The sequence below is a fragment of the Vicia villosa genome, unplaced genomic scaffold (genome assembly GCF_029867415.1).
Source record: "Vicia villosa cultivar HV-30 ecotype Madison, WI unplaced genomic scaffold, Vvil1.0 ctg.002570F_1_1, whole genome shotgun sequence".
In the NCBI taxonomy this organism is placed as follows: domain Eukaryota; kingdom Viridiplantae; phylum Streptophyta; class Magnoliopsida; order Fabales; family Fabaceae; genus Vicia; species Vicia villosa.
In genome coordinates, this window is record NW_026705972.1 from 83482 (window position 1) to 108801 (window position 25320).

Below are 25320 nucleotides of genomic sequence, written 5' to 3' on the forward strand. Positions count from 1 at the left end.
TACGCCTGATGATTTGGATGACCTTGATTACTACCTTAACAATCAACCCGGATGTTTGCTTGGTTATGATGGAACCCATAGTCCTCTCGAGATTCCTTCGGTAAGTATTGACCATTTTTTTTAAATCAAACTTAATATAACATTATATCCATTTATTAGTAACAACAGTCTCATTTTTATTTGATGACAGTGGATGCCGATGAGTTTCAGACCCAACTCAGAAATGATGTTGGATTCCATGTGTGCGTATCTAACCGTGTACCTCTTTACGCCTGATGATGGGAACACAGCTGAGTATGTCTTTATAATTCCCATGCTAAAACCTAATTGTAAATTTTCTTGATCACATTTATTTTGATAGCAGCTGAGTAATGACACTGCATAAATATATTCTTTGTAGTCATGAGGTTCTGGTTAAAACCAAATCAGATGTATATGGGGATAGGAAGGCACTGAAGTCTCTGATTCCTATGTCTCCTGTTTACCAAGAGGTTATATTTACATGATTTGAAATACAAAAAATTCCTGTTGATGTAAAATGTTGAACTAATACCATTTTCATTCAACTTTACAGATTATTAATCTGGTTGTTGACACCCAGAACTTTTTGATAAGGACGTTGGGAAAAACACAATCGGTTTGGTATTTGCCTACAGACTTTGCGGTGATTACCTTTACCACTACTAATCCAACTATTACATTTACATTCATTAAGAATTAATTATTGACGTAAACTACATTTTCTTTTAGCAATATGCTTTGGACAACACTCATTCGGCTGAGTATGTGAGGAGTATTTATAAAGACAAATACATGACTTCAACCGCTCGACATATGTCAAAGGTCATTTCCGGCTACTTTACAAAAATAGTTGTTACATTCGAATTTGTTAATTCTGTTCATACCTACCACTTAATTTAGTTTTATTTTTTATAGATTTTTATTCCTATTAACGACGAAGGGAATCACTGGTATCTACTGGTAGTTGATTTTTTAGAAAGGAAACTGGTTTGGTTGGACTCTTCGCCTTCGGAGGATAGGTATCATTGGAGACGACAAGCAATTCTTAAATTGGTATGCATGTTATATAGTTTGATTTACTTTTCCGAACTATCTTTTGTTTTTGATCGATTCAAATATAGTATTTACTATTGTGGTAGGCACTATTTCTTGAAGAAATGTTTCTTCATGATTCTCTTGGTCGACTCTTTCCATTTTCGGATGAAAATATAGTCACAGCCTTCAACATTGTTCAAGTGATGCGCCTCCCAAGGCAGCGCCCGCATTCGTAAGCATTCTCAACCCTTACCATGTTTGCCTATTTAATCAAAACTTCCTGATAATGTGAGACTAATGCATTTAAATGAATGACCATAGGAATGACTCTGGAGTGTGGGTATGTAAGTGGATGATTGAATGTACATTCAGCTGTTCTTATGATACCGTATCTGTAAGTTGCCTTAATGTGAATATTATTTCTCAAACCTTGTCACTCTAATTAGCTTTCGTATTAACCTAAATGTTTAAAATTATGTGCAGGTTATCAGTGCAACCAGGATGAAACTTGCACTCTACCTACTTCAATCATCAAATAATGTTTTGTTGAACGAAGTCCTGGGAAAAGCTTCAGCTTATTGGGATGATCAGGTGAAGAAAAGGAGTTTATTGATGAAGGAATTGTTTAGCCATTATTGAAGTATCGGGCCGATATATGAACTATGCTGGTTTTGATGTAATATTTAGGATATTTTGAATGTTTTTTTTGGATATTATGGCATTAATTTGGTTGTTTTGGATATTATGGCAGTAATCTGCTTGGTTCATCATATGATGGCATTAATCTGTTTGGTTTGAATATTATGGCATTAATCTGTTTGGTTTTGAATGTGTTTTGTTATGTTATGTCGACATGGATCGAATCCGCAACCTTTCTTATTTTACAGTAGGCTGTAATGGAAGACCATGAGGATTGCATGGGATTTGGTTGCCTGAAAGTTTTGGACAGTAATGAGGGAGGGATTGGATCCTCTCCTATTATTTTTCTCCAATTTTCTCCTTCATAAATTTGTCTCTATCTGATAGGAAGTTAATCCTATCAAAACTATAATCTAGGGTTTGTAGTAGAAAAGGGGAAGAACACTAAAATTAAAGGACTTAAAATAAAAGATAAAGATAAACTTGTTTTCATTGATTTGATAATCTTTTCATCTCTTAGTGAGAGTACATATATAACATTACTAATGGATAGTAGAATAAAGGTCTAATGAGTAAAAAGCCCAACTAATAACAAAAGCCCAACTAAGATAAATTATTCTACTAACTTTAATAATTTCATGATCCTATCACTATCTCTCTAATATTTTCTCTCACTTATTTTTTTATATATAATAGTTTTATTAATGTTTATTATTATTATTATTATTATGTCATCTCATTAATTTAAAAATAACAGTATGACTTGGTATGATACATGGTCGTGATTGGTTGACAGTGTAAACCTTTTTTACACTGTCAGTGCATCACCCTTTTTCTCTTATTATTATTATTATTATTATTATTATTATTATTATTATTATTATTATTATTATTGTAGGAACCCAACAATTAGGTTTGGCCCAAGTGGTAATTAACAGGTGTAACCTCCAATCAGTACGGGGAAGTAAAACGACTACACTTTGAGTTATGCTTTCTTGAAACGAAAAGCACATTTGTCAAACAAAACGCACGAGTGGGTTGAACAGCACAATCACTTGAGTTTTGCTGCATGCCAAAGAAGATGACCGGAGGTAGAAAACCCTGCAACGGAGGGATATCCGACGACGACATGGAAATCAGGTACTTTCTTTCCCCGTTTGCTTATGATTACATATCGGTTTGTTAAACTTTCAAAATTCTCAGTCGAAGTGTTGTTTTTAGAAGGGTAGAGATGCATGTATTCGATAAAGGCGAGTATTTTTCTTGAAGTAAATATTTTTCTATATCAGCTTTCTAAACTTTAACTTTGATTGGCGCTCTTATGGCTATTAGGTATTTATGGGTAATGAAAATATTGACAATGTGTTGTGTTTTTCCTTTGAAAGAATATGTAGAGAATATGAATATATGTATATAGGTTTAATAAAAACGAACTAAGAGCGATTAGGGTTTAGGTTGATGAATTTCAAGGATTCACACAAACAGAGTACGACAATTGGGATTATCGATTCTTCCATTTTTAAATTGTTAGGGTATCTGTCGCTGTGGCTAATGAATTTTTTTATCTATAACACAAATATTTAATATGTGTTCTGATTTTTTGGTTGTTAGCGACGACGGAGCAATGAGGGTGATAGATGGATTGGTTGCTGAAACAGGGTACAATGCAGATGAGGCAAAGAAAGCTGCAAAGAAAGTACGTTTCGATGAGAGGACTGCTACAGCAAACAGAAGAGGAAAAGAACATGGGAAGAAAGATCGGGTTGGTCAAATTGCTACGACATCCGGCACGCCAGTTCCTCGACCGTCAAACAATGTCAATGTTGTGATTCATGATGTAAAGGAGGAACCGATTGAAGCGATGGCTGAGGACCAACCTATTGAGAGTGTCGATGTGGAGCCAAGGCGGGTTTCAAAGAAAAAGAGTGTTAAGGAAACAGGTGTAGGAATTAAAGAAAAGCGAAAAGAGTTTGGAGGAGCAGGTTCTTCACGTGGACCAGTTAAGAATCCTGTCTTGAGAAAAGGAAAGCAGCCAAAGAAAGGGAAAGGAAAGCAGTCGGCTGAAATTACATGGGAGATGTCGAATGGGGCAAAGAAATTCACCTGGAAGAATCGCATTACAAACGGAAAAAAGAGTTCAAAAAATGTTATGGTAAGATCATAATTTTGTATGTGATTCGTATTCTTTTCATAGAAAAACCTTATGAAATGGTATACTGAAATACTTGTGTATTTATGCAGCATTTTCCAAGGGAAATAGCTAAGAAATGTCTTCGGGTATATCAGGATGAAATTAAAGTTGTAGACGTGGAGACTCGAGAGGTGTTCAATTGCAGCCTTCATAAGGCGTCAAGGAAGGGAGTCCCAAACACGTATGAAAGGTACATGGCTCAGGGCTGGTACGAATTAGCCAAGAGTATCAAACTTTGTAATGGCGATACTTTAATTTGGAGCATGCTGCGCTTTTCGCCTTATGTGTATTTGACCGTGGAAAAGCGTAGAAGAAACTAAATTGGCTGTTTTTTCCTTTTTTGTTTGCGGTGATGCTTTAAATTATGGGTTGAAAACAATGATACTTTGGAAACATTGCTGGTTAATATTATAATATATGTTTGCAAACACATTTTGAAACAATATTGTTTCCTTTAAATTATTCTCTGGATATACATGTTGGTCTGAATTATGATATTACATGAACTTGATTTGAATCAAGTACAGTTTTAGGGATGTACGTGGGGACAACAATGAAATTGAAAATGCAAATGACAGCTCCTTTGAAGAATTTACTCAGAGAATTTAGTTGGCGTTGAAGAAAGAATGATGACACCAACCAAGAAAGACCATAACTAAGAATCAAGGAAGCATATCATTTATTCTCTTAATTATAGATTGTAATCTCTTAATTATAACTTTGCACGAAGTTTGACGAATATCGGTATTTTAGTGTCTATGAAATATATTATGAATTATTATTATTTTGCTTTCAAAATAAAAATCCAAATAGTTGATTAATTAAATAATTTGATATTATAATCAATTTTTTATAATAAACATTAATATTTATGAATTAAAAAATTTATTATAAAATTGTAATAGGGCTATTTTTTAAATATTTAATAATGAATACTGGTTATTATAATTTTGTGTATTGTGTGTATTTATGGTTGAACTATTATTATTATTATTATTATTATTATTATTATTATTATTGTTATTATTATTATTATTATTATTATTATTATATTATTTAACAGATACATAAAAAAAATCAATAGATTAATTCACGTGTGTATTAGTTATTGTTGGAATAATAAATTTAAGAAATCCTAACAGTTTGGAAAGAGTTTTTACAAAGAGGTAGTACCATTCGGATCCCTTGGGAAAAGCAAGGTTTCTATTTTTTTCCTTTTTTCTTTAGTACGAAACGAACCTTTCGCCATCTTAGTCGAAAATGTCAAGCCTCAACCGGAAAGTTGAAGATGACAGGTAAACACCGACGTTTTTGTTCATGTTCAGTTTTGTAGGTTCATATTTTGTGTATGGGCATTATATTTCGTCCTGCATGTTATTATGTGGGTACCGATTTCTGGGTTTTATTGTCTGGGTTAGATGCATGCTTGTTTTTGTTGTTTGTAGGATAATGTTATTAATCGACAGTCATCTAAGTGTTCTGAATACGTGTAGGTGCCGATCGAAGAATCCTGTCTTCCCGTTTGATGCAAAGATCAAAGAACTTTACTTTGAGTATCTTGAAGCTGCGGAGGAATATGAGGAAAGTACCGGCAAGAAGCTTAAATTGACATCATTTGAAGATTTTTGTCATGATGTTGATCCTTTGTGTTTGGAGAGTTTGAAGGATGGTTGGGATGATGAAGTGATTGTGAAGCAAGAAGTATCTGTTACTGTCCCTGAAATAGTTAGGGTTGATACATCTGTCATTCCTGATCAGTGTGAAGACTTGGTATCAGAATGTGTAAAAGGGTAAACATTTAATTTATTGTGTTTGAGTATAAAAGACATTGTTGTGTGACAGATGTTTTACAGAAATGGTATTTTAATATTGTTAGTTTTGTATTTTGGGATGTTTTTCTGATATATATATTGTTCTTGTGTTTGCAGTTGTTCAAAGTCTTTAGTTGGGGAGTCAAGTATTGCTGGTGTCGGGGTAGATGGTATTGATGGAACTGCAAACAAATTGGAAAATGCGTAAGTATGATTTTTAAGTTCATGTAGTAATATGTTTTCTAAACACAGTATGTAATGTTGAATAGTACTTTGCAATGATTATAGCTCAGATGAGTCTTATGATGGGCTGTTTGAAAGGCTGACTCAGGTTCAGATGAGTCTTTAGTTTACTGAATTAGTTTTAGAGTCGATTGTGTGTGTTATAGTTTTTGCATGTTATTTTTTATAGTTTGTAATATTTTGATCAAATCATGTATTGGTGATTAAAATTGGTTTATGTTATCATCAACTTATCGAAGATGGAGGTTGCACCAACATGTTATATGTTTGTGATTTGTTTTTTTTTTAAAAGTTTTTGTTTTATGTTCATTGAATCATTATTTGAGGCGAATGTGTGTGTAGTTTGTTTTTGTATGTTGCTTTTATAGTTTGTAGAATTTTGATAAAATGTGGTATTTTCCAGTAAAAGGGTTTTCTTTTGGCAGGAACACTTCTAAGATGGAGGTTGAATCAACATGGGATAGGTTGAATAGGGAGATGTTGGTCAACAGCTTGTCAGAAAACCGGAAGGTTAAGGATCTATGGCAGAAAAGTCGTGCAGGGAAGAATGCTGTGCGGGAGGTCGTTGTCACCGGGGAAAGTAGTGGATGTCGGTCTGAAATGATGATCGGTGATGAAACTAAGAGTGATCGGAAAGGTAAAGCAGTGTTGAAGGAAGGTTATGTGAAGGGTGTGGTTCAAGTAGGGCGTAGAAGAAGTGATCGAATATATAGTAAAACGAAGGGCAAAGGTGCAGCGGGAGAAACAACGATTGATGGGGGAGTTGGTGTCAGTTTGGGTGCAAGAGCTGGATTTGAAATGAGGTCGTCAGAACGCGTGAATAAAAAGAGAAAGAGTTGCAGGATTGTAGAACCCGTTCAAACGAAGGATGTTGATGGACACAGGTACTTTTCGTGGTGTAAGGTTATAGAATGTGCTAAGGTAGCTGGGAGAAATGTTCTTGTAAGTATATTACGTTATTTAGCTTAATTATAAAAATATACGCATTGAATGTTGAATATTTTTGTTGTTTTTATTTTGACAGTTGTAATTATAGTTTGTGGCGTTTTATGTTTATGTGCAGCAATTCCCGCAAAAAGTTATCCGCGGTTGCTTGGACAAGCATTATACGCGTGTTTTGTTCAGGGATTCAGATTTGAAAAAGGTCTTCAAATGTGAACTCCATTATGCTAAGAGAAAGAATTTTGTTGAGAGGTTCATTTACGATGGGTGGTCTGATTTTGTGAAGGAATGCCGCATTCAGGATGGTGATCGTCTTAGATTTGTAATGTGTGACAAACCAAGCCCGGCTATTACATCTGGAACACAATTGGTTGCTGTGTCAGTCGTCAACAGATCAAGAGCTTGATGATTGTGTTTTTATTTAAGTCAAAGACATGAATGTATATCAAAATATCAGTTGTATTTGTGTGTGTGAACATGTTGAAAACAGTTTCTCTTGACAATGAGTGTTTTTGTTTTTATGTTATTTTGTGTAATATAAATGTTTTTATGTTATATGATGCTTTTGTTTTAAATTATGGTATTAAGTATGTCAGTGTTGTTATTTTGAGGTTTGATTCACAATAGTCATTGTAGTTGGGTGTTATGTTTTGAATGGTCAGTTATAAGTAAACATTTAAGGATTGGTTTAAAAGTATAAAAGAAATCAACATAATATTTTTCAAATAAAGTGTTTGTGGCTGAAATTATTTTCATTAATATCAGACTACATTTATATTGGTGAAGATTTCCTTGTCAACTACATTTGTAGTTATTGATTTGAACTTTGCATGTTCATCATGAACTTTTTTTTATTGTAAAGGCTAAAGAAATATATTAATAATAACACAGCATAAGACATGCCATGATCCTGTTACAAGTTTACATACTGGTAAATATAAAAGGCAACAAAGGCTCAACACTCAACTTCTATCTCCACCCAACCAAGAGTAATTTTACCACCAGAATAAAAATCACATAGTTTAAATCACACCACCCAACTTTGTTATTATCAACCTTGTTCCATTACATAAGCCTTCATACTGGTTGATGTTTCTCATGACCATAATTGGTGTCCCAACCTTTAGTTTTATATGATGGTTAGGTAATCCTGATGTTTGCAGTGAACTGAGAAATTCTGGGGTGAGGATGTCAACCAATGTTACATCGTGGAATTCCGACTTATCAATAGAATTTGCACTGAAATAATCACGCACGTCTCCTGTATTGGGAATTTAAATAGTTAGTTCAAATGAATATAAAAATTGAATCATGTATACCTGCCATTAAATCAAGAATATGATTTAGATATTTTGTCAACAACCTCCAATGTAGAAGCAAGAATTGCTCGTAAATTCCGGATATGTAGAATTAACTATTGCTACGATTGGGTCCTCAAATTCTGTAATCAACAGGTCTGGTGGAATATCAATAACTGTATCACCATTGTTTGATTCGGATACTTTGCCTTCTCCAATGTTTTTTATCATTTTTTGTTTTATCATTTTCTAATGTCATGGCATACAGAGGATTTCAATTAGATGATTAGGATTATGAAAATAAATGTATTACTGAAACTTTAATTAAATGAGCTTACCACAGAAGGTTTCCTATTTAAGAGTCTTAGCATTGTAGGAGCAGGAGTACTTTTAGGGTCAGCCACTGTTATGTCATAAATGGCAGGAACGAATGAGCGCATATGTCTTACAGTCGAAACAAACCCCTGAAAGCAAGAAAAGAGTTAATATTTCAGAGCAAGTTTTAGGCAATTATATTTTTGGTTATCAATATATGTTTTGAATGGTTAACTCATGCTGTAATAATGTTTATATTATGGATAATTTATTCTTCTTTACATTCAGATTGACAAATATGTCTTGTACGATTCCATTACAGGAAGTTGAAAATTACTTTGCCGCCTAATTAAAGCCATAAGGCAATAATTCGAGGCTTAACTATTTAACAGAAGCAAAGATCAATAAAGCCAACAAAGGGCATAATGCTTAACCACCATAGGTCAGAATCCACGTAATTCTTAACCATCTATGACAGAAGCAGCATGCTTAACCATCCAAGACACACACAACATGCTTAACCATCATAGACAGAAGCTCACCACAAAACCAATAAGGCTAATAAAACCTGCATCAAACAGGGTAACAAATAACAAAAAAATCAACAGCCCAATGGAGGAGCATATCCATTTAAATGTGTCCTCAAACCATAAGATAAACATATGTATCAGATATGTGAAATCTTATTTAACTACCTCAAAATTCAATTCAAATGCAAATTCAGAATTCATGCATATGATAAAATACAATCCCTAATCCACAACTACACAATTTCTGGATAATTCAATTCCATTTCAGAATTCATTAATTACATAAATACAAATCTAATCCACAATCACATAGAATTGGAAAATATACATATTGGATCGATATGAACCTGTCAAAGGAGGCTACAACATGGAATCATTGTGCTTTGTACCATAGATGATCTGCTGAAAAAAGAACCAGATCTGAATTACACGCAAATTTACTCTGAAAGCTCAACATCAAACATGAACACGGTTAAAAAATGGGTGGGAGTGTCCCATCCTTCACCTTGAGCAGCTTCATCTTTCGTCCATATTTATCGATCTCATTGTCTTCACCAACCTTGAGAATATGATTTCGTTGGCGCCGAAGAGGTCGAAGTCATGTTCATCTGTTCGCAGGTTCGCAGAGAGAGTAAACAAAAATCGAAAGTGGAAGAAGATAGAAGAACATATGATTTGAAGAATTACGGAGTATGTCCAATTTGGGAGAAGGTTGCAGAAGAAGAACATATGGATGGAATTTAGGGATTTAGGGTTTTGAAGGAAAGTTGGGAGAAGGGTGAAGGATGAAGAAGAAGAACGATAATATGAGTTTAAAAAAAATTGTAATCCTAATAAAAGTTAATTTTAATTTGTAAGATATTATTAAATGAATGGGGACTTATATGCAATAATCAAAAGTTTTTTTTAAAAATGGGTCCCACAGTAAAGTTATTTTTACCATAGAGCTGATGTGGCTTAAATTAACTTAGAATTAATTAGGGTTGATTAGGGCTTTAATTCTATTGGTCAATTGCAGTGACTTCACCACTGAAGTCAAATGGGCGAATGCACCGTAGAATCTCCCTAATAATTATAGTGAAACACATGTTGCAAAAACACTAACTAACATCTATTAATATTTTAAGCACAAAAAGTTAACTTTTAATATTAAATTGTTTTTTATTTGTTTTGAAGTGAACATAACTTCATGATCTCCCCCTATATATTAGGGAGTGCAGTAGAAAGCAAAATGCAAAAAATCCTTCCAACTCTTAATTAATACATTTGGTGGTGACTTTGAAGAAGTACTTAAGTAAGTACTTAATTAATTGCCTCTTCTTTCTAATTATTTCTAGCTTTAACAATCTGCATTAATTTCCCTATCTTTTATATGATTATTTATAATGCCTCCTGTTTATGTGACAATTAGTTATGTTTGCCTTGTTTATCTCAGACATGGATTATGTGAGTAGTGCACTGCTCTTCTTGTTGACATGCCATGTCACATACTTTGTTGGGTCATTTTACGCAAGAAGCAAAAATTCAAACTACAAGCTTCCACCTGGACCTTCCTTTTTCACTATCATGTCAAACATTGTGGATTTGTACAACAAGCCACATCAAACTCTTACAAAATTTGCTAACTTCTATGGTCCTGTTATGCGTATAAACCTATGCACAGAAACCTCTATAATAATCTCTTCTTCTGATATAGCCAAAGAAATTCTCCATACTCATGATTCTTTGTTCATTGATAGATCTGTTCCTCATAACACAACAACTCACAATCACAACAACTTTAGCTTAGTCTTCCTCCCATTTTCACCTCTCTGGCAACAACTTAGGAAAATATGTCATAATAATCTATTTTCTACCAAGGCTCTTGACGCAAGTCAAGAACTTAGACTTGTGAAACTCAAAGATCTTCTCAGTGATATGCATAAAAGCAGCTTAACTGGTGAAGCTGTTGATATTGAAAGAGCTGCTTTCAAGGCTTGCATTAATTTTTTGTCCTACACTTTTGTGTCTCAAGATTTTGTTGAGTCTTTAGATGATGAATATAAGGACATAGTTTGCGCTCTCTTAAATGCTATTGGAACACCAAACATCTCTGATCATTTCCATATGTTAAAGATTTTTGACCTCCAAGGAATCAAAAGACTCACTTCTAATAATATTTCAAAGGTGTTTAAAACCTTGGATACCATAATTGACAAACGAATGAAGTTGAGAGAAAGTGAACATTATATCTCAAAGAATGACATGTTAGACACCTTGTTGGACATTTCCAAAGAAGATATTCAGAAGATGGATAAAAAGCAGATTAAACATCTATTTCTTGTATGTATTTTCATTTCTCTTTAAACCTTTAATCTTCTACTTTTATTTACTTGGTATGTGACTGTGGTATATTTCTAATAGGATCTGTTTCTGGCGGGAACTGATACAACCGCATATGTATTAGAGAGAGCAATGAGTGAACTAGTACGCAATCCAGAGATTATGTCAATAGCCAAAAAGGAACTTGAGGAGAATATTGGATTAGGAAATCCAGTTGTTGAATCAGACATCAATAGGCTTCCATACTTACAAGCAGTTGTAAAAGAGAGTTTACGTTTACACCCTCCAGCTCCAATGTTGCTCTCTCGAAAAGCAAGGGTAGATGTGGAAATATCAGGATACACAATTCCAAAGGGTGCTCATGTTTGGATCAATGAGTGGGGTATTGGTAGAACAGATATATGGGAAGATGCTCATTTGTTTTCACCAGAAAGGTTTATAGGATCTGAAATAGATGTGAAAGGTAGACACTTCAAGCTTATACCATTTGGTAGTGGAAGACGCATATGTCCAGGATCACCATTGGCAGTGAGGATGTTGCACTCGATGTTGGGATCATTGATCAACTCATTTGATTGGAAACTTGAAAATAGTATTGAACCAAAGGACATGAATTTGGACAAATCTCTAAAAGCAATTCCGGTTGAACTAAACAAAGTATATTAAGGAATGTAATCTCATTGTGTAATTTAAGGGGTGCATTTATCTTTATTTTTGTTGTTTGTGTCGGCTTAAGTGCCTGCCACCCAGAGTTTGAAGCCTTTGTATGGGGATGTAAAAATAGGTGGCTTAAAAAATGGATATTTTATTGTTCGTTTGTATTTTTTTTGGTTGAGTTGTTTTCCTTGTTTCGATGAGATATTATTACTGGTTAATTGTCAGTATTTATTTATATTTTTGGCATGACTTGAATCTTGTACCTGAAACTCTTTTTAACCATTAACTCAATTGTTTCAAGGTTATATATATACTAGTGAGAAATCCGTGTGTCCACACGGGGTCTGGTGTAGGTTGGACTTTGTTTATCAGATACATATAATATTAAGTTAAAAAATTGAAAAAAAGAATTTTATGAAATTAAAATATAGAAGTTATATTGTTTAAACAAAATTATTCAATTGATTAAAAAAATCAAAAATAATATTTATTTATAGAATATGGTTTAATATTAATAAAATAATAATGTATGTTCTGAAGTCCATAAATAGAATGATAAAAAAAAAGAACTTTAATATTGTAAAAAAAATAACATGTGTGTTTGGGTAGATTTTTTAGAATTGATAGAGTTGAAATAATAAAAGGATTTATAAAATTGAATAAATGAGATAAATAAATATTCAAAATTCAAATTAGTTGAAAATTAGAAACATAATTTGATTAAAAAGTCCAAAAAAAAATATCTAAAAGGATTAAGTTTAATATTTTATTTATTAAATTTTGGACTATGACTTAAAATATATAAAAAAAATTGGTAGTACAACTAACATAAATTTAGCTTTTATTTTCTTTAATTGTAAAAAAAATGTAAAAACTCGTACGGTCATACGAAACTGCTATGTCGTGTGTTTACACGGTTCTTGTGTGTTACCCATGTGTTCGCACTGGTACGGGTGTGCAAAATAGATCATCATGAAATGTATTTCTCAATACTGGCTACCTGTGTGTTCGCACAATACTCGTGCGCAGGGCCGTCTTGATTAATTCAGAGGCCCTGTTCTAATATAATTACGTCGTTAATAAAAAATATAAAAAATTATTTTAAAAATTACCATTAATTTAAATTATAAATAACAAAAAAATCTAACTATTTCTATCTTTTTATAATTTTATTTTTTTATAAAATTTACTATATTTTATAAGTTATATCATATAGTAAAAACGAGATATAATTTAAAGCTTTCATGACTAATTGGTATTAGACTATATTTGAATTTATTTATTTGAGTATATTTAACTAGTTAATGGCTAAATATTATTACCTCTTGGGGAATGCATCGGAGGAGGACGTGTCACAAACTTCAGAAATGCAAGGAGGCATGTCATAAGCTTATTATTATTACTATCAATTGATACTATACATTTGCATCAATATCTATTATTTAAACTGAGGTTGTAAATCATTAATGGGAGGCCCTTTTAAACTGAGGAATTAGATCATATTAAGTGGAGGCCCTATGCAAGGGCACTGCTTGCACAGCCCCTTCACCGGCCTTGCTCGTGCGTCCGCACGGATACTGATGTAGTACGCACACTTTTATTTTGAAAATATAATAAAAATGAAAAAAAGAATATAATAAAAATTAAATCATTTACTAACAAATAAAATACTTCTACTACTTTTATACTATTAATTATTAGAACATTAATTCTCCCACATATTTCAAATAAAATATACTAATTTCAAGTTGGGCTTGGATTCAATCTTTCCTTTATTGATGTATAAAAATAATAAATAGTGATTACGAATTAAATTTAGTTTAAAAAAATATTTTTCTTACCAATTATGCTCTAATTAGCATTAATGTCAATTTTATAACAAAGCAAGATTATTTTTTCGAACAACAAACAACATCTTTATACATATATTTTGTATCATATAAATTTTATTTTGGATTATTATAAAATAGCTTTAAATTTCAGTTAATCAATTGACTATTTTAAATTAACAATTATTTAATAAACATAATAATTTTATTAATATTTTGAATACACACCACATCACCATTTATACCAGTAGCAAAGTTAGAAAATACCAGTAGGCAGTAGCAAATTGGAAAGAGTCTACACTATCATCCATCACCATCTATACCAGTAGGCAGTAGCAAATTAGATCTATCACATATAAATGCTACTGAGAATAATTTTGCAACTCCAATACATGGCTCAGACATTCCTTTGGATCTGTTTTGCATCCTGCTATTGTTATAATTTGTTATTCAATGTGGAATAGCAATGGAGTTAGATTCAACACCTTGAAGCAGACAAAAGTTAGCAACTTATCATGAATCATTTATTCATAAAATTAGATATTTAGCATTGAATGTAAGATAATAAACAAAACATACTAAACTAAATTACAGATAAAACTCAACCATATCAGCCAAGAAAATAATTATGTATGTTATAATTGTACATTCGAGCACACTCAAAATTCTAATAGAAAAAATTCAAAAGATCTTAAAAGTATCAAAACAAAACCACATTCAAAACCATTGATGACATAAGTGTTATCCCCCTCGGCAAAAACTAATCTTCATTGGCATCAAATAGGACCTCTCCGAATGAACTTTTGAAGTGAAAGGCTGAAGTGAAATGCTTAAGTGTTCTAAAGCACAAATGCTCCTCTCCGAAGGATTGTTCGATAATTTCACCTTGAATTATTACACGAAATGAGCCGTGAATTGTATCTGATGGCTGAGATAATATAGCAAGATGAGTAGGACCTCTTCCTCTTCCATCATTTTAGAAATAGCTCAGGTTAAAATAACAACCATACAGAAGAAGGTATAACAATACTTATTACTTCACACTCATCATATGCAATTGCCTCATCAACATTCTATTTAATATGTAACTACCACACTTGATCTGAATGAGAAATTGAATAGGTATGACGTACCGACGAAATACTTACCGAATCAGACGTACCGACGAAAGACTTACCGAATTAGACGTACCGATGATTATCTGTGGTTATTTGCTTGATTCGGGCATTTAAGGCGTACCGACGAAAGACTTATCCAAATCAGTTGCTGGATCACTGAGAAAGTCATTATCTGTAACATCTGAAAAGGAATTCTTTTTCCTATTGGCTTCTCCTAAAGTAATGAAATTGGTAATAGTTTTTTGTATCCCACCGACGAATCTTCAAGTAGCCGAACTTTCCCGCACCTGTTAAAGCCCTCGATTCTCATATGGCAAAAACATTTCCTGTGATAAAATTTATGATATTAGCAGCATAAAAAAGTACTTCTAAGACATGTGTTGTGTGCATATCTTGTTTCAATTATTCACCATTTTAAGATGACTTTGCTAGTTAAAATTGTTTGGATTTTTACACCAAAAGGGATAGAAAGCAGCAATGAATAGGTGCAGTCATCTTTATTTATCACCACTGGATGCAACTCATAGTCAATCACAATCCTTCAACTATTTTACATTAAAAAGTCGAGACGTCAAAATGCGTTCCAGGTTTTACATGTTTGACAGTTGCTATCTGCATTTTTATATAATAAAAGATAAAATAGACATGTTTTCATAAGACTCCACTAAGTCTTTAGAAAAACATATTGATTTTCTACTATACTTGATAATCTAAAATATCGATACTGCATATAGAGATGATAAAATTTATAATCACATTTCATAGCATCCTAAATAATTTTAGTACCTATGATGCAAAAGTTTTGGCTTCTTGAAACTCATGACATAGTGAACCCGACATTGGTTTGCTACATGTAAAATACCTGTGAAAAACTAGCATAAAATCTAGTTACAAAGCAATGAAAAAAAGAATACATTTGATAAATTTTTGTATATGTACCCTGCATCTATTTCGATTCTCAAATAGTAACTTAAGATCTGTTAAACTTATCTGAGTATTGGCTGAATTGGAAAATTGCTGCAGCATGAATAGTCAATTAAGTCAGGCATTCAACATCAATCTCCATGATAACAACAACATCAAAGTCCCTGGAATCCTGCAACAACGGTAGTGACTCACCGTATGTTCATTAAGATCTTCCAAAAACATTGCTTTAGCCAGTTCCCAAATATTTAGACCAAGAGCTAATTAAATTATTTCAAAAGGTATGCCAATATACAAAAGATTAGTGATGGTTCCATATTTCTTTTAACAGAACTGTACTTCTCCTGATCATACTCGATGAGGACCCGAGCGAGTTGATAAACATCCTTTGATGTTTACTTTCAGAGAGGTTTGACACCCTTTGCAATCTCAGTTCAGTGAAAACCAAAATCATGAGCATAAAACATGTATTGTGATAAAGCTGATGATATTAGCAGCAGAAAAAGTATATATCTATACATTAAAATATCAACATAATTGCCTAGAATCTGCAATTTCGCTTGCAAAATTATTGAAAATTCATGGATTAAATTAGCCTAACAGTCTCACTCTAACACTTACCTCAGGGGATTTTTACCAGTTATCTCAACCAATTTGTCTTATACACGAATCGATGTAAGTGTACGTAAAAACCATAGCAACAACACTTTGCACTAAAGAGTTATGCTAAATAGTGTATCGCAAAATAAATATTGTATGGAAGAACCTTGCCTACCACTTCCATTGACATTTAACATTAGAATTTGACGACTTTGGAAATTTGTCAAGTATTTTTTTTTTTAATAAGCAACTTCTTTTATAAAGATGGGAGTACTAGGGGTACTCCAACCCTTACAAAGGAGATCAAAACAATCCAACAAAACACAGAATTAACTCAAGGACAAACCAATGGGTTTTTGAACCAATCATAAAAACTACATTTAATCCTCTCCTTGCTTTCTATTGCCAACCACCACCATGAGCATTTCATAATTGAAAAGAATAATTCCTCTACATCCAATTTAGCATTGCTGAAAATTATGTTGTTTCTCATGTTCCATATACTCCAACAAACTGTTAGCCAGATTGTGACCACTCTATTCCTGATCATATTTCCTTCATAAGCTTTGTAATGAAAGAGCCACGTCATCAGAAGAGACAGGTGGCAAATGAGTCAGAGGAAGAGAATAAGACAAATTCTCTTGTGGTGGAACCGCAAATTCAGGAAGTGGAACGAGGGAGGAGGACGCGTCGTCCTTCTTGCAAGCTGCAGGATTTCTATTGCTAACCCTAGTATTTATAGAATGAGGATTGAGACTGTGGGTCTGAATGATCATGAGAACTTTCTTCTCTTCCTCCTTACACTAAGATTTCTCTCCTTATCATTTATCAATTCTTGTAGCTTCTATCGGATTTTCTTCTATTTCATACACTGGAAGTTAATCAGTTTACCTAATAATACAAGTTTCCCTTCCTTTTCCATATATTGTGTTACTAGTTTATTCTGTTGTTTGTTGAACCATTACATTGGTGCTTTCATTAACATCATGTCGGACGACGCACGCTTGAAAGAACTACAGGAAGCCATGAATCGTGACATTCAATTACAGCTCAAGAAATTCATGGATGCTATGGATTTGCGAGACCGGGAACATGCTCAACGTTTCGATTCTCTCGAAATACAGAACGAAGACCGTCTCACTCGAATCGAAACAGCCGTCGAGTCCCTTCTCCAGCGTGCTGCAGATTCCCAACGTGATGAAGAGAACTCACGCAAACATCAAACCCTGTTCCATACTAGAAGTGTGAAGCTGGAGTTTCCACGTTTTGATTGAACACACGCAATTGAATGGATATTTAAAGCTGAGCAGTTTTTTGAGTACTATAATACTCCAGATGTGGATCGTTTGACGATTGCCGCCGTTCATTTCGACCAAACGGTGGTGCCTTGGTACCAGATGATGCAGAGAACCAACCCATTTCAGTCATGGCAGCTATTTGCGCGAGCAATTGAGGTAGACTTTGGCCCTTCTTGTTATGATTGCCCTCGTGCCACACTATTCAAATTAACACAGAAAGCTAGTGTTGCTTAGTACTATTTAGAATTTACGTCATTAGCTAATCGTGTATATGGCGTTAGCAATGAAGCACTGTTGGATTGTTTCGTCAGTGGCCTCCAACTTGAGTTGCAGCGCGAAGTTATCGCTCAGGAACCCAACTCCATTCAAAGAGCAGTAGCTTTAGCTAAACTCTTTGAAGAAAAAACAAAAACCTTACCCAAGTCTCAAACACAACATGTCACCAATAAAACCACTTCATTCACAAATCCTAACCCAAACAAATCCAACTCACAGCCATTATTGCCTACCACAAATTTGAAACCCTCGAATACCTATCAAAAAAATCAAACTGTCAAACGAATCAGCTCCGCAGAAATGCAAATCAGACGAGAAAAAGGGTTGTGTTACACCTGTGGTGAGAAATGGTCTTTCAGTCACAAATGTCCAAATCGAACCATGATGTTGTTGCAAGTAGAAGAGGATAATAGTGACATTGAGATTGTGCAAGAACCACAGACTATCACTGAAGCAAAAAAACAATTGGAGCTCCATTTATCTTTCAATGCGCTAAGAGGCTCAACTGGTGTTGGCACGATTAAGTTCACAGGCCAGATTAGTAAAATGCCTATTCAGATCTTGGTTGATGGGGGTAGTTCAGACAATTTCCTACAACCTAGGATTTCCCAATTTTTGAAGTTGGATATTGAGCCAGCCCCTTTATTTAAAGTTATGGTAGGAAATGGAAATTCCTTAAGTCCTGAGGGGTCCATTTCTGAACTTTGTGTAGCTGTCCAAAATCATGATATCAAAATCCCTGTGTATTTATTACCTATGGTGGGAGCAGATCTGATTCTAGGGGCCATATGGTTAGCTACATTAGGGCCACATGTAGCTGACTACCAGTCTTTATCCATTAAATTCTTTGATAAAGATAAGTTTGTGACACTTCAAGGGGACAAAAGCCAGACTCCACAACAGGCTCAGTTACATCACTTGCGAAGATTGTATCAAACGGATGCTATTGACTCTTGTTTTGCCATCCACAAAACAGATTATTCACTTGAAGCAGACGGTTGGCTGGACTTACCTACCACCATGGATCCCAAACTGGTGTGTGTACTGAATAAGTTCAAAGAAGTCTTTCAAAGGCCTACAGGATTACCACCTCCACGCTTGCAGAATCACACGATCCCTTTGATCCAAGGGAAAGGTCCGGTTAAGGTGAGGCCTTATCGCTACCCACAAAGCCAGAAGGAACAAATTGAGACCATGATTCAGGAAATGCTCCAAGAGGGTATCATTCAACCGAGTAGCAGTCCCTTCTCATCCCCAATTGTTTTGGTCAAAAAGAAGGATGGAACTTGGAGATTTTGCACGGATTATAGAGCCTTAAACGCCATTACTGTGAAAGATTCTTTCCCCATGCCTACTGTAGACGAACTTTTGGATGAGTTGTTTGGAGCTAAGTATTTTTCAAAGTTGGACCTGAGGTCTGGTTATCATCAAATATTGGTGGAATTTAATGATAGATTCAAGACAGCATTCCGCACACATCAGGGGCATTATGAATGGCTAGTTATGCCCTTTGGGTTAACCAATGCCCCAGCATCCTTCCAAGGCCTGATGAATCACATTTTTCAACCGTTTTTGCGAAAGTATGTGCTAGTATTTTTCGACGACATACTTGTTTATAATCCTTCATTTGCAGAGCATTTACAACAATTGGAGACAGTGTTACAGATTTTGAAAAATCATGTCTTGTTTGTTAAATTATCCAAGTGTTCTTTTGGAATGGAGGAAGTGGATTATCTCGGCCACACAGTTTCTGGAACGGGCGTGGCTATGGACAAGGAGAAAATACAATCTGTTTTGAAGTGGCCTCAACCAAGCAATGTCAAACAACTTAGCGGTTTTCTGGGACTGACTGGATACTACAGACGATTCGTGAAAAGCTACGCGACTATCGCCGCCCCTCTCACTGACCTCTTAAAAAAGGAAGGGTTCATATGGACCCCTGCAGCTACACAAGCTTTTGACAAGCTCAAAATTGCGATTACTACTGCACCTGTTCTGGATCTTCCCCAATTTTCCATGCCTTTCACAATTGAAACAGATGCATCGGGCACGGGAGTAGGTACTGTGTTGAGTCAATTGGGTCACCCCATTGCTTTTTTCTCAAAAAAGATGGTACCAAGAATGCAAAAACAGTCCGCTTATACTAGAGAGTTATTTGTTATAACTGAAGCCATTGCCAAGTTTAGACACTATCTCTTGGGACACAAATTCATTATCCGAACTGACCAAAAGAGCTTGAAGAGCTTAATGGATCAATCATTGCAAACACCGGAGCAGCAGGCATGGTTACATAAATTCATTGGCTATGACTTTACAGTAGAATATAAGCCGGGTAAAGACAATGTGGCAGCGGATGCTTTATCGCGGGTTTGCTTGATGGCTTGGTCTGCACCCGAAGTGGAATTGCTTGCAGACTTACGGAAAAGTACGGCACAGGATTTTCAATTACAAGCTCAGCTGGTTGCTTCTAACAATGCACAAGACTAGAAATGGCTGCTAAAGGAAGGGTTGGTCTACTGGCAAGACAGAATTGTTGTTCCAGATGACCAACAATTGAAATCCAAACTGTTACAAGAATTCCATTCCTCACCGGTGGGAGGACATGCAGGGATTGCAAGAACTTTGGCTCGCGTGTCTGCTCGATTCTTTTGGCAAAATATGCACAAAGATATCAAAGAGTTTGTCCAGAATTGCATCATATGCCAATAAGCCAAACATGACACTAGAGCTCCAGCTGGCTTACTGCAACCCTTGCCTATTCCGGTGCAAGATTGGGAGGACGTGGCCATGGACTTTATCACAGGGTTGCCTCCTTCATATGGGTACACGGTGATCATGGTAGTAATTGACAGATTGACTAAATATAGTCATTTTAGCCCTCTCAGAGCTGATTACAATAGCAGGACTGTAGCTGAATCTTTTATGAAATATGTGGTGAAATTACATGGTATACCTAAATCTATTGTGTCAGACAGAGATAAGGTGTTTATGAGCAAATTTTGGAGGGATCTTTTTCAATTGCAAGGTACCACTTTGGCTATGTCATTCGGTTACCGTCCTCAAACTGATGGACAATCAGAGGCTCTTAATAAATGTGTGGAGATGTATCTAAGATGCCTCACATTTCAAAAGCCGAAGACATGGTTCAAGGTGTTGGATCAGACAAAATATTGGTACAACACTGCTTTTCACACTAGTTTGGGTATGACTCCCTTCCAAGCTCTATATGGCAGACCACCACCGACCATAAATCGATATATCCATTCACCAAACGATACTCCTACTGTGCAACAACAACTGATGGAAAGAGATGAGTTGCTAACTCAGTTGAAAAAGAATTTGACACGTGCGCAGCAAGTTATGAAGGCTCAAGCTGATAAACACCGCAGAGATGTCACATTTGCAGTTGGGGACCAGGTTCTGGTCAAGTTGCAACCTTACCGGCAAAATTCTGTGGCCCTGCGTAAGAATCAAAAATTGGGAATGCGATACTTTGGTCCTTTCACAATCAGCGAGAAAATTGGTCCAGTGGCTTATAAATTACAGTTGCCCTCAGAAGCCCGCATACATCCCGTGTTTCACATATCTGAATTGAAACTCTTTAGAGGCACTGCTGCAGATCCTTACCTTCCATTACCCTTGACGACACACGAATTGGGACCGATTTTACAGCCTATCACAGTGTTGCAGCATAGAATTATTCGGCGAAATGAGCAGGACATTCCACAAGTGTTAATCCATTGGGAAAACTTAACTATTGAGGAGGCTACATGGGAAGATCTTGAAGACATAGCTGCCAATTATCCTAACTTCAACCTTGAGGACAAGGTTGATTTTAAAGGGAATGGTAATGTAATGAAAGAGCCACGTCAGCAGAAGAGACAGGTGGCAAACGAGTCAGAGGAAGAGAATAAGACAAATTCTCTTGTGGTGGAACCTCAAATTCAGGAAGTGGAACGAGGGAGGAGGACGCGTCGTCTTTCTTGCAAGCTGCAGGATTTCTATTGCTAACCCTAGTATTTATAGAATGAGGATTGAGACTGTGGGTGTGAATGATCATGAGAACTTTCTTCTCCTCCTCCTTACACTGAGATTTCTCTCCTTATCATTTATCAATTCTTGTAGCTTCTATCTGATTTTCTTCTATTTCATACACTGGAAGTTAATCAGTTTACCTAATAATACAAGTTTCCCTTCCTTTTCCATATATTGTGTTACTAGTTTATTCTGTTGTTTGTTGAACCATTACAAGCTTCCACGCAACAAAGCAAATGGCTGGAGCAGTCCTGGGCATTTTGACCATCTAATTCCAGCCATAAATATATCTTTTGCCACAGTATTCTTAATTGGGGACACCGAATGAATGCATGGGCAGCATCTTCCTCATTCAGTTCACAGAAAACACATAGCATCTCCTCCTCATTTTGGATTATTCCTCTTCTTGCAAGCTGCACCCTAGTTGGCAATCTATCCCTTAAGAGTCTCCACCCAAAAATACTCAATTTGGACGGAGCCGTTGCAGACCAAATAAATTCCATGGCTTAAGTAAGCTGATGATTCATGTCAATCGCATTTGGTTCCTGCAAGATAATTTTGTATCCAGAATGCACAGTATAACAGTTTGAGGAGTAATAGGGCCACACATACCTATCTTCGGCTGATTCATTAGGATAAATGCCTACCAATACATTGCACAGCTCCACAAAATCCTTTGTCGCAGCCTCGCTCAGAACTTCATTATACCTTTGTCAAGTATTAACTCTGCTGCTTACTTAATGGTAATGGTTACACCAATTTTGAGTCGCAAGCACAATAATGACTAAAGTATTTTCAGAAAATTGTAAACTGAAAATTTGGAGCATAATCATTTAGACTAGTCGTTTGTACCTTTATTATGAAATAAACTAATGAAAATGACAAGAAACCCACTTTTATTCCAGCCCTGCAAAAGAAAAGCGTAAAGCAACCCATAATCAATACTATATTCGATGACCACTTAGAATTTCAGATTAACTTATCAAGTGTTTCACTTTGTTAAATTTGGCAAGATAAATATTAGTTTAAAAAGTTAAATTAAATAGAGGTATATCTAAATAAAGATTACATACTTAAGTTTGAAAAAACATCATTCTGCAACCCCGTTTACTTTTTGAAACCGAACCTCTTTCAGGATAATAATCATCGTCTAATGCAACCAACACCCATAAATCATCCATAACCTAAAATTGAGATATTTACTATCAAAATGAAGAAAAAAACAATAACATAATGAAGAGGAATAACATTACAAATTGGAAGAGTTAATTGTTATCGATGATAATCAGACTATGTTAGATTCAAACATAAAGACAAACACAATTTTCAAGAAGCTCACAAAATCCTTCCCTCTGAAATACTCAACCCGTGTCTCTTGTAGAACGGCCCATCTCGAAACCAACTCCTTATGGTCTCTCACCTTCTCAGCAAACACCTGATACACATCCTTCTTCACAGTGTCATACCCCAAAATTTGCCTCCCATACTCCATTCACAATGATTCAAAGTTCAAGAGATTCATCCAGTCATTCTCCTGAACATGAGTCTCCTAAGAGCTAGGGTTTGGTATTCTCCTGAGGGAACTAGCAAAACAAGGCCTCTAATGAAGTTCTCCATGACCCATTATGATCCAAGGTATCTCTATGTCAAAAGTCAAAGCCCAAATCCAAAGGTTACTTGTTCAACAGCTCAGATGATCCACAATCAACTGGTTTGACCTAAAAGTCAACCATGATCAAAGCATCGTCAAAAGCTCTAAAATTTGGTCAAACATCAAGTATGGAAGAGTATATCCATCATTTGATCAAAATTTGATCATGATTTATCAGTAGAAACTCAGAGATGAACAAATACGAAAAGGTTCAAATTAGGGTTTCTCTAGGAGAAAGTCAACTCAACTTTGACTGGCCATAACTTTCACATGGAACGTCAAAAATTCCCCACTCAAAGCCTATTTGGAAGGAAATTGGATTCCCTACAACTTTGTCTCTCACAAGCCAAGGCTAGAAATGATTCATTTGAGAGGTACAATGCAAAAGATTATAGGTCCTTTTCAAGCATCCTCCAAAAACAGTTTTTTGTCAAAGAGGATATGATCAAGATAAAAGCCCCAAATAAAAAATATGTTCCAAAGTGGCTTATAGAGGACCTCTTGAGGTTTCCAAAAAGTCTAGAACTCCCTCATAGCTTAAAAATTGAGAGAGATATACCTCGTTAAAGTTGGGCAAAATTTGGAGGGAAAATGTGAACAAAAGGGGTCCAAAATGGAATTTTTTGCAAGTGGGCCTATCTTTTCGATCTCTAACCTTGGTCCACAAGTTTTCCAAGTTACCAAAATCACTTGCCATGAATTTTAGAATTTTACTTGATTTTTAGGATTTTTATTTATTTAAATGGTGAGTAAAAGTCAAGTAAATCAAGAGAAAAATCCAAGATATCATTTAAAGGCTTATTCCAATCAACATTTATGGCATATTGCAATACAATTTCGTGTACAATTGATTGGAAAAGTATTAATACAAAATTGGACCAAAATAGAAGGTTTGGATAAAAGATTAAGATCAATTTTCTCAAAAATCTCAAGATTGGATTTAAGGGATATTTGGGCTTTTGTTTTAACCTAAATCAGTCCTCTATAAGTAAAGGAGGGAGGCAATGCATTAGGGGAGGGAGAATTCGGACCAAAAGCATACACTCAAGAACAAAGTTTTGAAGAAAAATTCTAATTCGGTTTGGGAGAATTAGAGCACTTCAGGGAGTTTTAAGCATTGCAATACGCGCGCGAGACCATTCAGAACGTGACCGGACCATTATCCTGCTTCAGCAACCCTAGAACTTCTCCATACAAGCCCAGGTATGTCGCACTGAAATTCACGTCGATTAGGCTAATCCTTGCATTTTTATGTGAAATTGTTTGTATGTTATGCTTTGTTACCATGTGGTGAATGTTTCTGGATCGTTAAGTTGAAGCTTGCGTGGTGTAATATTGTTTTGCCATTAGAGGCCGTTTAAGATCCTAGGGTTTTAAATTAGGGGTTTCCCGTAGGGATAAAATTAGGGCAAGATCATTGTATGGTTGGATTCGTATGACTCGGACGAGTGGATTGGGGGTGTCGCGAAATATTTTCATGCTCCCATGTTCTATTCGTTATTTTTAGATTTTATTGCTACAAACGAAAACCATAGCTATTTCGTAGCTATTTCACTCTGAAATTTGCAGGTCTGGGGGAAGAAGA

General features: G+C 35.1%; 2 protein-coding genes and 2 long non-coding RNA genes across 4 annotated transcripts; 1 reads left to right on the forward strand and 3 right to left on the reverse strand.

Annotated features, from left to right (window-relative positions):
* Window positions 1-7849: 7849 nt before the first annotated feature.
* LOC131639239 (uncharacterized) lies at window positions 7850-8411 on the reverse strand. The gene is made up of 2 exons (XM_058909735.1): window positions 8246-8411; window positions 7850-8143 (listed from the first exon to the last, which is right to left on the reverse strand). Exons 1-2 carry the CDS (start codon window positions 8409-8411, stop codon window positions 7905-7907), a joined length of 405 nt encoding a protein of 134 aa, XP_058765718.1. The 3' UTR covers window positions 7850-7904.
* Window positions 8412-8518: 107 nt separating this feature from the next.
* LOC131639262 (uncharacterized) lies at window positions 8519-9826 on the reverse strand. Its single transcript, XR_009294912.1, has 3 exons — window positions 9531-9826; window positions 9373-9424; window positions 8519-8644 (listed from the first exon to the last, which is right to left on the reverse strand). It is a non-coding gene; the product is annotated as an uncharacterized LOC131639262 (long non-coding RNA).
* Window positions 9827-10462: 636 nt separating this feature from the next.
* LOC131639260 (cytochrome P450 76T24-like) lies at window positions 10463-12013 on the forward strand. Its single transcript, XM_058909756.1, has 2 exons — window positions 10463-11347; window positions 11429-12013. Exons 1-2 carry the CDS (start codon window positions 10463-10465, stop codon window positions 12011-12013), a joined length of 1470 nt encoding a protein of 489 aa, XP_058765739.1.
* Window positions 12014-15189: 3176 nt separating this feature from the next.
* LOC131639249 (uncharacterized) lies at window positions 15190-23524 on the reverse strand. Its single transcript, XR_009294909.1, has 5 exons — window positions 23424-23524; window positions 23158-23268; window positions 22937-22991; window positions 15738-16047; window positions 15190-15277 (listed from the first exon to the last, which is right to left on the reverse strand). It is a non-coding gene; the product is annotated as an uncharacterized LOC131639249 (long non-coding RNA).
* Between the last annotated feature and the right edge of the window lie 1796 nt (window positions 23525-25320).

What these genes read in the sequence shown, in the direction of transcription:
- LOC131639239 (XM_058909735.1), bottom strand. Translation starts at nt 8,411, where the DNA reads ATGATAAAAAACATTGGAGAAGGCAAAGTATCCGAATCAAACAATGGT. An exon ending in TTCTTGCTTCTACATTGGAG is followed by an intron (nt 8,144 to 8,245) that starts GTTGTTGACAAA and finishes TTCCCAATACAG; the next exon opens with GAGACGTGCGTGATTATTTC.
- LOC131639260 (XM_058909756.1), top strand. Translation starts at nt 10,463, where the DNA reads ATGGATTATGTGAGTAGTGCACTGCTCTTCTTGTTGACATGCCATGTC. An exon ending in AGATTAAACATCTATTTCTT is followed by an intron (nt 11,348 to 11,428) that starts GTATGTATTTTC and finishes TATTTCTAATAG; the next exon opens with GATCTGTTTCTGGCGGGAAC.